A 14,869-nucleotide genomic window follows, 5' to 3' on the forward strand; every position below is an offset into this window, starting at 1 on the left:
TATCTCTGGATGTGGATAGTGTTCTTTCTCCTAAGTCTCTCAGAACTGTCCTGGGTCATTGCATTGCTGCTAGTAGAGAAGTCCATTACATTCTATTGTACCACAGTGTATCCGCCTCAGTATATAATGTTTTCCTGGTTCTGCTCCTTTCACTCTGCATCAATAACTGGAAGTCTTTCCAGTTCACATGGAATCCCTCCAGTTCATTATTCCTTTGAGCACAATAGTATCCCATCACCAACATATACCACAATTTGTTCAGCCACTCCCCAATTGGAGGGCATCCCTTATTTTCCAATATTTTGTCACCACAAAGAACACAGCTATGAATATTCTTGTACAAATCTTTTTCCTTATTATCTCTTTGGGGTATAAACTCAGCAGTGGTATGACTGGATCAAAGGGAAGGCAGTCTTTTAAAGACATTTGGGCAAAGTTCCAAATTGCCATCCAGAATAGTTGGATCAATTCACAACTGCACCAGCAATGCATTAATGTCCCAACATTGCCATATCCCCACCAACATTTATTACTTTCCTTTTCTGTCATGTTAGCCAATCTGCTAGGTGTGAGGTGGTACCTCAGAGTTGTTTTGATTTGTATTTCTCTGATTATTAGAGATTTAGAACAATTTTTCATGTGCTTATTAATAGTTTTGATTTCTTTATCTAAAAATTACATATTCATGTCCCTTGCCCATTTATGAATTGGAGAATGAAATGGTGGATTAAAACTTTTTAACTTAATGTAATCAAAATTATTTATTTTACAATTTGTAATTTTCTTCTATCTCCTGCTTCATCTTAAAATCTTTCCTTTCCCAAATATCTGACTAGTATACTATTCTGTGTTCACCTAATGTACTTATAGTATCCTTCTTTATATCCAGGTCATTTACCCATTCTGAGTTTATCTTGGTGTATTATGTGAGATGTTGATCCAAAACCCAATCTCTCCCATACTGTCTTCCAATTTTCCCTACACTTTTTGTCAAATAGTGGATTTTTTCTCAAACCTGGGATCTTTGGGTTTATCATAGACTGTCTTGCTGAGGTCACTTACTCCAAGTCTATTCCACTGATCCTTTCTGTCTCTTAGCCAGTATGACATTGTTTTGAAGAACACTGCTTTATACTTTGAGATCAGGGACTGCTAGTCCACATTTCTTCATATTTTTTTCATTATTTACCTGGATATCCTTGATCTTATGTTCTTCCAAATGAATGTTGTTATGGTTTTTTCTAATTTGGTAAAAAAAAGTTTTTTGGTAGTTCAATGGGTATGGCACTAAATAAGAAAATAAGTTTGGATAGGATTGTCATTTTTATGATGTTAGCTCATCCCACCCATGAGCAATTAATTTTTTTTCAATTAATTAGGTCTAATTTTAATTGTGTTCAAAGTGTTTATTTGTGTTCATATGACTTTGGAGCGCTCCAAAGTCCTCCAACTCAGCGGTGTAAGCATTGCGACGAAGCTCAAAGTGTATAACGCAGTGGCCCTCAGCTCGCTCCTGTATGGTTGTGAGACAGGGACACTGTACTGGAAGCACATGAAACAGCTGGAGCAATTCCACCAACGCTCCCTCCGGTCAATCATGAGGATCCGATGGCAGGACCGAATCACCAATCAAGAAGTCCTCGACAGAGCCAACTCCACCAGCATCCAAGTCCTGGTCCTCAAAACCCAGCTACGATGGTCTGGCCATGTCATCCACATGGACCCACAGCGAAAACCAACACAAGTGTTCTATGGTGAACTGTCAGCTGGACTCAGGAAACAAGGCTGACCAAAGAAAAGATACAAGGATCAGCTAAAGTCAAACTTGAAGTGGGCTGGCATTACACCAAGGCAACTAGAACTCGCTGCCTCTGACAGAAGCAGCTGGCGAGCCCACATTAACCATGCCGCCACCACCTTTGAAGATGAGCAACGTCGACATCTTGCCAGTGCACGTGAACGCCAACACCAGGCCACAACCTCACCTCCCGTAACAACTGGTGTCCCAGGCCCCATGTGCCACAAACAGTGCGCCTCAACCTTTGGACTCCAAAGCCACATGAGGGTACATCAATAGATGATAATACACAAAGACAATAGTCATTCTCGGTCACCGAGAGACTACCACTACAGTTGTTCTTTGAAGGTTGATGGAATTCATTTGTGAATCCATCTCGTCCTGGGGATTTTTTCTTAGGGATTTCCTTGATGTCTTATTCTATTTCTTTTTCTAATACAGGATTATTTAAATATTCTATTTCTTCCTCTGTTAGTCTAAGAAATTTATGTTTTTATAGATGTTCATCCATATCACCTAGATTGTCATATTTATTGCCATATGATTTGGCATAATCATTTCTAATGATTGCCATAATTTCCTCTTCATTAGAGGTGAGGTCTCCTTTTTCATCTTGGATACTGTCAATTTGGTTTTCTTCTTTCCTTTTTAAAATTACTTTAACTAGTACTTTGTCTATTTTATTTGTCTTTTCAAAGTACGAGCTTCTAGTCTTATTTATTAAATCAATAATTCTTTGACTTTCAATTTTATGAATTTCTCCTTTGATTTTTAGGATCTCTAATTTAGTCTTCATCTGAGGATTTTTAATTTGTTCACTTTCTAGTTTTTAAACTTACATGCCCAATTCATTGTACTCTGCCTTCCCTAATTTGTTAATATATGAAATCAAGGATATAAATGTTCCCTGAGTACTGCTTTGGCTGCATCCCATAGATTTTGAAAGGATGTCTCATCATTGTTATAGGACCCACCTGCAGTTCATATATAATTTACTTGTGAGTGGTGACCTGAGAAGGAGAATGGAGACTGGAGGGAAATGGATGCATAGATAAGTGAGATAGAGGGAGAAACACCAGAATAAAGACTCAAAGAGGACAAGTTAAAACATGTGCGGTGCAGCGAGTTCTGTAATACTTCCCATGGACAAGGGAGCCAGAGAATTAATGAGAAGTATGGGTGCAACAGCGTTGCAAGAAATAAGAGGTCATGAGGAATAAGATAGGCTAAAGCGATAAGAGCATCTTAGAGCAGTCAGAAGATCAAGAGAGAATCAAGAGCAGCATCAAAAGAGAGACTCATAATTCCCAATTTTATTGGAGATTTTAGGAATGTGAGGAGGGAGGTGATTAATGCATATGTAACATGACATAGGTTTTAACATTGGTTGAATTGACAATCACAAAATCAAAGAGGTGGAGATTAACCCGACATGCACCTTGGAAAGGAATGTGGTCTGAGAAGGGATGAGCTAGGACACTGTGGCCAGCAATGCCCCACTCAGGAATTCTCTTGTCCTTTGGACTGAAGATTTATAAATGCAATAATCAATAATTAATATGGCTATGAGTCTGGCATATGAACATATAAGATATAATATCAATATATCAATCATACTTCCAAGATGCTAACAAGCCTGATATGCTACAATTGTCACTTTCTTCAAGGAAATTATCAATTGTTTCTATGATTTGTTCTTTAAAAAACATATTTTGGAGAATCAGGAGAGTTGTAGTGTTTCATTTCCAATTAATTTTGGATTTACCTCTCCATGTACCATTACTAATTATTATTTTTATTGCATTATGATGTGAAAAGGTTGCATTTATTATTTCTGCTCTTTTGTACTTGTTTGCATAAAATATATTCACACAAATATAATTATATTTACTATAATGGAGTTTAAGAGGAAGCAATCTTCAATTAAATGAGATGAGAGGAAAAGGAAGATCTGAAGTAGTGGTAATTATATTACATCCAACAGTAACATAATACTAAGCTAACAGTAACAGTGACACAACACTAACAAAACAACATAACATAGCTAAAATAACAACATAACAAACACATGAATACAAATACATAAACATGGTTAGGTTACATTGATTCACTATTGGAATGAGTGAAACAATGTATAGCTTGGGTACTAGCAATGTTTTAATTAGCTATAAATTAGTTACTTACTAATACAAAATAGATACTTAGTTTACTATAGGACTATACCTAGACAGGAGAATTATGAAGATAATGATTTAGTTAGATGGGATTAAAGTAGATAAGATAAGGTAAGATACTCGGGTACATTACAAAAATACACCTGACAACATACATTACATAACACAAATGACGTATAACATCACATATCACACAGAATTGTGAATACATATGTAAATATGGGTAAAGAGTGTTATAATAGTTAGCATTGTAAAATTAATTGTATCACAGTGAACGTATTTATGTGACATGTGTATAAATATTAGGTGTATATGTGTATATGTTTAGCATACATGAGGTTTGTTCTCATTGACTCTAGGATAGTACTGGGAAAAATAATTAGAAACTGCAGGGAGAAAAATTAGGCTTAAAAGAAAAGGGAAGTTGTGCTTAGACACTATGAAGACTGATTTCTGATAGTAAGAATTGTTTAATTTTTTTAATCCACCATTTTTAATCTTAGTGACTTACATAAATATAATAATTACCAATATATAAATGGCAAAAATGATATAATCAAGCAGTTTTCTAATGAAAGATCTGAATATGGAACGATGCTCTAAATCAGTAATAAAAAGAGAAATACCTATTGCAACAACTTGAGATTTACCTCACTGCTCCTGGACTGTCAATCAGGACAAAAGATAGTAGCAGGAGTAAAGCAAATAGCTCTTATGTCTTGATTTTAATGATGCAAAGCTCTTTAGAAATAGTATCTCTGTCTATCACATGAACTACCTTAGAAGACTGGGGCTCCCACTTTCTTATTTTGCCTTTGAGTAAGTTGAGACATTAAGTGATGTGCCCAGCTGTTAAGTGTCTGAACTCACTTCTTACTGATTCCAGATCTCCATGTGATGTGCCTTCTTGCTTACATTGAAAACATTTGGAAGGCTTACAAAAAACATACCCACTAATCCACTATTTTTTAAACCCTCACCTTCCATCTTAGAATCAATACTGTGTGTGGGTTCCAAGGGAGGAGATGGGTAAGGGCTAGGCAATGGGTGTCAAGTGACTTGGCAGGGTAGGGTCACACAGCTAGGAAGTATCTGAGGCCAAATTTTCACCCAGGACTTCCCATCTCTAGGTTTGGCTCTCAATCCACTGAGCCACCCAGCTGCATGCCCGTCCTCCCCTAAGAATCCACTATTGACCGAGCTGCTAAGTGGTCCAAATAGTCTTCAAAGCAAACGAGAATGCTACCAAATCATATATATGCACCTGTGTATAGATAAAATATATTCTATCAAAATTATTAATATGTTTATGTGTATATGCAAATTTTGCCCGAAAATTAGAGCAAAAAAAAAGGGCAGCATTCTCAGAATTATTTAAAGCTCCTCATTTAAAAACATGTCTGTGTCTAGAAAGGAAACAATATTAGCCGGAGAATAGTGAAATGTGAACTTGATAGAAAATACTGTATGAAATGATATAATGGCCAGAACCAAGGAAATTTGGGCAGACTTATGTGAAGTAATGGAGAAGGTCCTCCAGTCTATCTCTCCTGAACTGAACATCCGCCATATGCTTTTTAGACATGGTGTGCAACGGCATGAAGAGAGAAGATTATTCACTAATGTTGATTGATTGCTCTCAGAATTACTTATTCTTTCTCATATGTCCTCAGTCCATTTCCTTCTTCCAAGTCCAAATCACATCTTCAGGAATGGCCTTTAAGGCTTTGAGATGAGAGAGCAGGGACAGGATGTAAGCGTGACTCAGTTTACTGTCTCTCATACACAGAGCCAATTGGAACCATAAGAAGAGGAGCAACTGGAAGGAGGCTCCATGAGGCCCAGCATCCAGGAGAGGGGAAGAGCCTCAGACAGCCTTGTTGCCTAATCCTGAGGGCTCACCACTTGCCCTTGCTTGGCTCTAAAACACAAAGTCTCTACTAGGGAGCAGAAAAAGCTTCTCAGCTGCTCCCACTCTTGGCTGATCCCTCATTACTCTGTCCTAATTGCTGACTGGGATGGGCTCAAGGGGCCAAAGTTCCCCAAACACCTGGAGACATCTCTGACTCTAATTGTCGGATATCACTTCTCTGGTAGGTGACAAGATAATGGCAGCTCTGGAGGGAGATGAGGTCAGACATCCAGTACCTATAACTACAGCCCTGACTGGCCCTAGCATTCTCCATTGGATGAAACACAGAAATCTTCAGTGACACAGCAGACAGCCAGGTGAGTGTTACTTGATAGATACTGGGATCAAAACCCCCCTTTCCCCTTCCCCAATCCCTACTGAGACTGACAGCTCAGCACCCCTTCCTCTGCACCTGCTGGGACTCCAGAATTAATCAAGTAGTTCCACTTCCTCAGGTACTGCTTCTTCCCTGCTATGACCTGACAAATCCATGGTGGATGGATGTTCTGGACTTATACTGTCTGCACCATATTAAGGACTAGACAAGCCTGGGAACTAAAATCCCCCAACCCCAAATTCAACCACAAGTACCCCAACTTTGCCCAATAGAGACAATCCAGGTTACCTAATCCCAGAGCAGCACCCTATAAAAGATTCCCCCCTTCTCCATCCCAGAGAGACCTCTAGCCCCCTACAGGCTGCTGATTCCCCCCTTGCTCTTCCATCCTCACCCTCCCACTCCATGGCCATTGGCCTTCCATCCCCTTCCTTTCCTCCAATAAAGCCTTGCTCCATTAATCAAGCTCTCTGTCTCATTAGCCTTGAGTTGGACTCCAGGTCAGTCATTAGTGACTGTTTCAGACTTACATCCTAGGGTTGGGGAGGGAGCCATGGACAGACTTGCTGTGTGCTAAGAAAGGGGCAGACACCTCCTAGCACCCCAATGGGAAGGAGGATTTTATTCTATTTTTGGAGGATTTTCTCAGCCTTGGTGCTGAGATTGTGGCTTTGCCATTTGGGTCATGATTGAAGTTGTGTCATCTCCAGTGGTAGTAAGTCAAAGTTGATGAGACTTCTCCATGACTAGGGCAGCCTGATCTGATGTTTCTTTATTGAGGCAGTAATTAGTCTGCTGGAGTAGGGAAGCACCAGTGCCCTGGGTCCAAATCCCTCATGGCAGCTTTGGAGCCAGAACTGAGAAATAAAGAAGGATTATCTGGTAAATGGATTTGGCACTAGGTGAATGGCTAGACCCCCAAATTACCCAGTAATGGATGGATTCCCAATTGGATGCAGACCTCTGATATATCACTTGAGGTAAGTATGCATGAACCTGGACAGTTAATTACCTATAAAACATAGAAGTCATCCTTATCAAATGTGGAGATGCCACCTAGCTCAGGATCAGCTATCACAGAAAACAATTTGAATGAGCTGGGAGGAGGGGTCAGATCCAAAGAGACGGTACCTGGCAGAAAAAGGGTGATTGTCTCCTCAGAGAGTCCAGCTATCAACAGAGGAGGAGGTAGCCAAGCAGAGCACAGCAGTGTAAATGCACAGAGGGCTCCAGAGCCTTCCCAGTACAACAGAGCACTGGGAACAGGTCAGTGTCTTGTCCTCCTCTGTTGTATCACAGGCTCTGAGCTAAGCAAAGGAGGGAGATGAAGTTGGGCAACACTGTGTGCAGGTTCATCAGCCATACTTTAGGGCAGCCATTTGGAAACTGGAGCATGTCTGTAAAACAGGCAGAGATGGAGCTGATGAAAGGACTCATGAGGGTGAGCTGGAAAACCTGGAGAAACACATACTGAAGAAGAGAAGACTTGGGGGCATTCTGCTGGTAATGGAAGGGTGTGGACGGGACAAATAACTGTGACATTTCAATAGCCCTTCACCCAGAGCAAGTTACCTGGAGAATCCCATTGACCTTCAGAGACACGAGAGGCAAGAACTAACTATGATGCTGTCCTCTTCCTGTCCTGTCCTTATACTTGAAGCCAAGAGAGGTGTGAGATGGGTTACTGGCTCGCCTGGACACACCCAAACCCCAGAAGTATCCCAGGTCAGAGAGCACATAAGGAATCCCTTTTCCTTAATCCCCTGCATTGCTGAAAGAAGGTAACTTTGAGTAACAGAAACCTATGAGGAAGGGCTTCTAAGAGAGACACTCCCTTGGCCTCTCCCATAGATTTTTTGATAAGCACAGAGAGGCACCTTCAGTTTGCTTCTGATAAGCTCCTATTTGCACCCCAGATATCCAAGCATCCCCTGGACTGCCCAGTTCACACCCTTTTGTCTTTGAGGCACAACACATCACCCATCAGCACATCTCTGGTCATGTAGCCCCTGTTGTCAAAGCTCCTGCCTTCCTGGTATGAATCCCACCTGCCTGGGGTCTATGAGTCTTGTGATGAGATGTTGTCATCTCCTTGCTAGTATTTTATTTAAAATTTTTGCATGAATGTTCATTAGGGGGTTGATGTATAGTTTATCTTCTCTGTTTTAGCTCCCTCATTTACATATCAGAACCATATTGGTCTCATGAATAGACTTTGGGAGGATTCCCTCTTCCCATTTTTTCTAAATACTTCATGTAGTGCTGGAATTAGTCATTCTTGAATGTTGGGCAGAACTCACGGGTGAGATCATGTGGCCCGGGGACCCTTTTGTCAGGGAGTTCTTCCATAGTTTGTTCAATTTCTTTCCCTGTGATGCAGTTGCTTAAGTATTCCATTTCCTCTTTCATTACTCTGGTGACTTTATATGTTTGTAATTATTCACCCATTTCACTTGGGTTGTCAGATTTCTGAGCATATAGTTGGGCAGGAGATACTAGATGGTCTCTAAGGACACTTCAGTCTCTAAATTCTATCAGAGAAATGGCCAATAATAGAATAGCCTTACCTTCAGCACACTGTACATATGGATGAGTTAGGGATTGTGTGCTGGAGGAAAGTTCTCTGAGGCTTAGGTCCTGATGCACATCCCCATTACCAGCAGCCTTGGAGAGTCATTGACATGTTAGTCACTCATATATCCCCATGGAAACCCAGGACCTGCTATCAGGTCTGAATATGAGAGGTGCCCAGGAAAAAGGATGCCCTGAAAATAACCATCCCCCTGTCTTTCTCAAGAGAAGGTGCCCCTTGATAAACCAACGGAGATGAGTTCAGCACCCTAAATGTGTCCCTGACACGGAGCTAAGGCAGACCCCTGGACTCCTGGGTCCTGAGCTCAGCTCCATCAGGAAATGCATCCTAGATTGGCCCTAGACCAGTGCTTTGATGGCCCCTCCAATACTCCAATGGGTTGTCAACTAAGCTTTGAATAGAAAGAGAAGGGAGAGGAGGACGCCTGCCTCACAGAAAGGTTCTCTTGGAGGGAAGACCCTGCCTCCCTTTCTTGCTCAAATACAGGGGTTGTTTGAGCACAAACCTGACTCCACTTGCCTTTCCCTGGCCCGAAACTGTAGCCCCTCTCTGAGGCTCCATTCCTTCTCTGGTGTGTCCTCTGCCTTCTGCTCCCATACTCTGACTTGTGGGATGGTTCCTGGAGCACCCGAGTCACCCATGATGAGCCCTGACTGTCAGCATGTCTCCTGAAGGCAGGAGATGCTGCTGACCATTCTGCATTGTGGGCCCCTGGAACCTGCCTCCAATTCTTTAGCTGATTTCCAGAAGTGCTGCAGAGACCAGTCCCAACTGCCTGGGCTGATGAGAACGGCTGACCTCGTCTTGGACCATCTATGTGTACGGTTAGGTTGGGCGAGGAGGGAGTCTGTGCCTTACTTTGGTCCTTTACATCAATGATGGCAAGTGTAGATGTCAGAGCATCAGTGTGGGAGTGGACATGTGTGACTAGGGCCTGTACATGCGTGTGAGGGCAGCTGCGAGTGCTTGATATCATTTGGGTGGAAGGGGGAGGATCTATTTTCCCCCAGAAGGCAGGGCCCTGGGAAGACTTTCTTTACCTAAATGGGCCTAAGAGGCTGCTAGTATCCCTTGAGAGGAGGTACCAGGAAGGCAGAGCAAATGAAGCATTTGGCCCCTGATTCATTGATTCCTCTGAGTGTCTGCCCTCTGTCTCGCCCCCCATTGCCTCGCAGGCTCAGCAGAACTAAGCATTTGTAGGTCCCCCCAAATGTCTCAGGTGTAGGAGGATAAACCAGAGGAATAGCTGAGCTCAGGGATTCGAACATGGGCTAGTATATAGAGGAAAGTTCTGGCCAGTCTGGTCCTCACCACTTCCCACAGGGGGCATCCTGAGCCTTAATTCCATGGAATGGGAGACTGTTTTTCTAGATGATCCAAGGAAGGCTATGGTGGGTGTGTGTGTGTGTGTGTGTGTGTGTGTGTGTGTGTGTGAGAGAGAGAGAGAGAGAGAGAGAGAGAGAGAGAGACAGAGACAGAGACAGAGACAGAGACAGAGACAGAGACAGAGACAGAGACAGAGACAGAGACAGAGACAGAGACAGAGACAGAGAGAGAAAGAGAAAGAGAGAGACACAGAGAGAGGGAGAGAGAGACAGAGAGACAGAGTGACAGAGAGAGAAAGACAGAGACAGAGAGAGAGAGAGAGAGTGAGAGAGAGAGAGAGAGAGAGAGAGAGAGAGAGAGAGAGAGAGAGAAGCACTATAGGCAGAATGTTTTGTACTTCGTATATCAGAGGATCTCTATAACAACCCTGAGAGGAAGAGGTTATTTTTATCTACATTTTACAGATGAGAGAACTGAGTCAAAGAGTGGACACATGACTTGGCCAGATTACAAAACTAGTCACTGAGTCTGGATTAGAACTCAGATAGTTCTTCCTCTGGGCCCAGCCCTCTTTCTACTATTCTGTCTCATAAAGCAGGAAGCCCGTTCACCCTGGGACAGCCTATTTCTCTAACATTAACCCAACCCAACACTTCTGATCTTATGATTTAGTCAAAATCAACAAAAACGTAGCCTTTGGGGGGGGGGACTGCCTGAAGTAATGGTGAGTCGAGGAGGGCCTGGACTTTGTGCTTTTTCTGATCTTCTTTTACTTCTGCCAGGGGAAATGAATGGTTGATTAAGGGGGTTCTGTGAGCGAGGCAGGCTCAGTGTCCCATCTTTACAAAGCTCCATTCCGATGTTGTTGTTTTTTAACCAGTTTCCCAACCAAAACACCATTGGGAAGCACAGACCTACGTGCAGTTGCTGAATTGGAAGGACAAGAACTTTTCTGCCTTTAAGTCAGATAGTTTCCTGCTATCACTGCCCTCTCTTAGTAAGCACCAAAGGCAAGGAAGGGATTCCGCTTTGTCCTAGACGTGCCCCTCTTGCTTTTTCAAAAGCTCTCCCAGATTCTCAGATTGCTTTTCTCTTTTCCTAAAAAATGGACTAGAGTGCGAGCCAACCTCTTACAAAATGGCTTTGATTGAGTCAAAGCATTATAGAGTCCCTGTTCACACGGCATATGATGACTTCATTTAGTCTTTTGGAATGTTATTCAAGATACCGAAAACAAATGGGGGCTTCTTGACATGTGTGTCCAGATTCAGTTGTCTAAATATTTAAAAGGCCATCAGAGAGTTATCTCTTCAAAGTAGCTCACTCCTCTCCAAGAGAGGTGACTCTCTTTGTCTTGTTGATTCTTGGGCTCATAGACCTGACTTGTACTTCAAGAAGCGCCATTTAAAATATTACATCGTGAGCAAACCTGATTATGCAATTTTTATTCTGTGAAAAACAGTTTGAAATTGCAGTGTTATGGACCCAGACCCTGAAGAGATCTTTCTGTAAAGGTAATAAACCTTGAGGTAAGACATTAACCCTTTCCCCCAACTTCTTTCTGTCTGGCTCAGTTAGAGTTAAGTTCCTGCTTTCATGCCTCTCATTCCTCACAAATTAGAAAAGATTCTTCTGTCATCGTCCCCTTGGAGGGGATTATACTATCCTACTGGTTCCAGTCTGCTTCATTTCTAAAAGTCCATGTACATTGGAGCTCTGATGGCCGCAAGAAGGTCAATGGCCAGAAGTTATTCATATAAGAAAAGTGATCCTTTTAATGGAATACAGGTAAGTTTTCAGCGGAAAAAAGAGAAAGCCCATACTTTCCCAACAAGCGAAATGCACCAAATTATGTGGGGACGCAGGCTGGAAATTGGGATGTGTTAAAGACCTCCCTTCCATATAGTCATTGTAGTTCCTCTGTTTCATTAACCAAGAATGAATTGCTACTTTTATGCATTCAAAGCTTTGACTCAGAATTCTGTTCAACATTGCAGGGATATAGAACTCCCTCCACAAATCATCCCCAAAGGTTCCAGTTTTACGTCATCTGCAAATAGGAGTCAGTGTGGTACATGGAATATCTGAGAAGTCCATGGATGAAGCTGGGCAGAGAAAGAAGGAATATGTCTATGCGTATGAAACTGTGTGGTTGGGAAGAAGGGTTTGCCCATGTGTGTGTATCAGGAGGTATATATAGTCTCCTAAAAGATTCTGAAGGCACATTTGGCCACCAGCTGCCACTACATCATAAATACAAATCATGACTCACAAGTAGATTATGAGCCTTCATTGTGTTTACTATGAGAGATTTTTGATTGTTCTTTCCTTTCTTCTCTCATGATATCTCTAGATGGGCCCCCGCAACACTCCAAAATCATGTCTCTCTATGACACAGTCCTGGGGATCATCTTCCTTTCTCAGACTGGAGTTGGAGTCCTGGGCAACTCCTTACTCCTCTGCTTTCCTTTCTTTAGCAGCCACAGTTCAAGGCTATTGGACCCCATTCTGGTCCAACTAACACTGACTAACACCATAGTGCTCCTCTCTAAAGGATGCCCACTAGTAAATTTCTATTTGGGGGATGTTTATTTCCTGGGAAACTTAGGCTGTCAAATGGTATTTTACTTCCAAAGGATGAGCCGGGGCCTTGCTGCCTGTACCACGTGTCTCCTGAGTATCTTTCAGGCTGTCACTATTAGTCCCAGCAGCTCTAGGTTGGCCAAACACAAAGTCAGAGTTCTGAAGCTCATCAGGCCCTCGTGTCTCCTCTCTTGGATATTCAACGTGATCATAGAAGTAAACGTGCCCTTTCATATAACTGGATCAAAGAGGATCAACAGCAGCCACACAGGGGGATTTGAAGTCCTTTATTGCTACTGGGAAAAGGTGTTAAAGGAAGTAACCATCCTGCCCTCCCTGCGAGACATCCTTTGTGTTGGAGGCATGGTCTGGGCCAGCGGCTACATAATAGTTCTGCTGTACAGACATCAACGGAAAGTCCAGCACATTCACCGCAGGAGCCTCTCACAGAAAACTTCTCCAGAGATCAGGGCCACCCAAACCATCCTGCTGCTGCTGAGCATCTTTGTTTCTGCTTACTGCATCAGCTGTAGCTTTGCACTATACAAAGTGTACAAGATTCATTCTGGTGACTGGTTGGTGGTCGTGTCTACTTTCACCGCCTTGTGTTTCCCAACCATAAGCCCCTTTTTGCTCATTCACAGGGACACTCAGATCTTCAGGTCCTGCTGTGCCTCCTGGCAGAAGCCAAGTCTCCATTCTTAGAAGAGCTGTTGGGATTTCCAAGTCAATTCATCTCTGGATCAAATTCCTTAGTGAAGATTTCTGGGAAAGGACCCATAACATAGTGAATCCAAGTGGACCTGGACCTGTGGGTGTGGGAGATGTCAGCCTTTCCCAATGTTAAGTACAGGACAGACAGGTTTGAAGGAGGACAAGGGATGCTCCCACTAGATTATGGTTTGAATTGTAAAGCTCTCTGTGGTAACTTTTGCCAACCTCACTCTAAACTCTCTTTCCAGCAATATTGACTGTTACTCCTCTTCTAGCACTTTACATTCCCCCCAAATCATAATTCTCTTGGTTTCTACCACACACTTTATTTATGATGGCTGTGCTTTTGCACGGACTATCCCCTATACCTCGGGCAGTGATGTTGAACCCATGGCATGTGTGCCCCAAAGGGCATGCAAAGCCCTCTCTATGGGCACACCTGCCATCAACCACCAGATGTCATTACTAGAAAGCCAGATGGACTCATGGTGCAGCTGTTCCTTTCCCCCTCCCCATATACCTGAAAACATTCCTCACTTCCCCTGCCCCAATAGGAGTGTTTCCTCCTTCCCCTATCTGGGGTAAGGTGCTGGGGTTGGGGGTAGAAAGTGGCTGACATGTGTAAACCTTGAAATTTCTTAGACTTGTGAATGTTGGAAATTTCACCATTGGAAAGTTTCATACTTGGAAAAAATTTCCTACTGATAGTAAGAACTCTATTGGAATGTGAACCCCCATGGCATGGGAGGATCCTTCTCCTCCCTACTTGGGACTGCTTTAGGACAGAAACCTTTTGCTGAACAATGGAAAGGGCTTTGACCTATGCTTAAGCATAGAACAGGAAGTTCTTTGAGTCATCATTGATTTTAGAATTGATACAATAGAGATACTTGGAATGACAGAACCAGGTCTTGCAACTTACAATCTCCACCCTACTCAGTCTAACAGGATTTAGGAAGGACTGCAGCATAGATCTAGATTTAATTATTTGAGAATATGACCTACAACAGACATGTGCAAAGGAAACAGACCACTGGACGGTCCTGGGTTAAGCTAGAGCCACCATTGGCACAGGGGAGACATCGACAGTGATTGGTAGATGTGAGAACTGAGGGAAGGGGACTTAGATGGTTTCCTTAAAGATAGCGGGGTCTGAGGAGAGAAGGAGGAGATTTTGCTCTGAGCGAGGTGGCTCTGAAGGAGGACTGAGGAGGTTGCGCTATGGGAGGACCAGGAGAGAAGGCTGGCTCTGAAGGACGAGAATTCTCTGGAAACATTTCTTGAAAGGAGGCTCTCTTGAAGGTGGAGCCTGAGGTTGGCATGAGAAGCCTTGCCTAGAGAGATCTTGGGTGAGTGATAAAACCAACTGACTGATTTATTCATTCTTATTCCTTTCTTACTTTCTCTCTTTTTCTATTGATTAATCAGTGTA

At 42.7% G+C, this 14,869-nt stretch overlaps 1 protein-coding gene across 1 annotated transcript; it reads left to right on the forward strand.

Moving 5' to 3' along the window:
* The first annotated feature begins 12,519 nt into the window (after positions 1–12,519).
* Positions 12,520–13,428, forward strand: monDomV1R1290 (vomeronasal 1 receptor monDomV1R1290). The gene is given in 1 exon segment (NM_001166823.1): positions 12,520–13,428. A coding segment is annotated over 1 exon segment (909 nt).
* The last annotated feature ends 1,441 nt before the right edge of the window (positions 13,429–14,869 follow it).

This window comes from Monodelphis domestica, chromosome 4 (genome assembly GCF_027887165.1).
Source record: "Monodelphis domestica isolate mMonDom1 chromosome 4, mMonDom1.pri, whole genome shotgun sequence".
Classification (NCBI taxonomy): Eukaryota; Metazoa; Chordata; class Mammalia; order Didelphimorphia; family Didelphidae; genus Monodelphis; species Monodelphis domestica.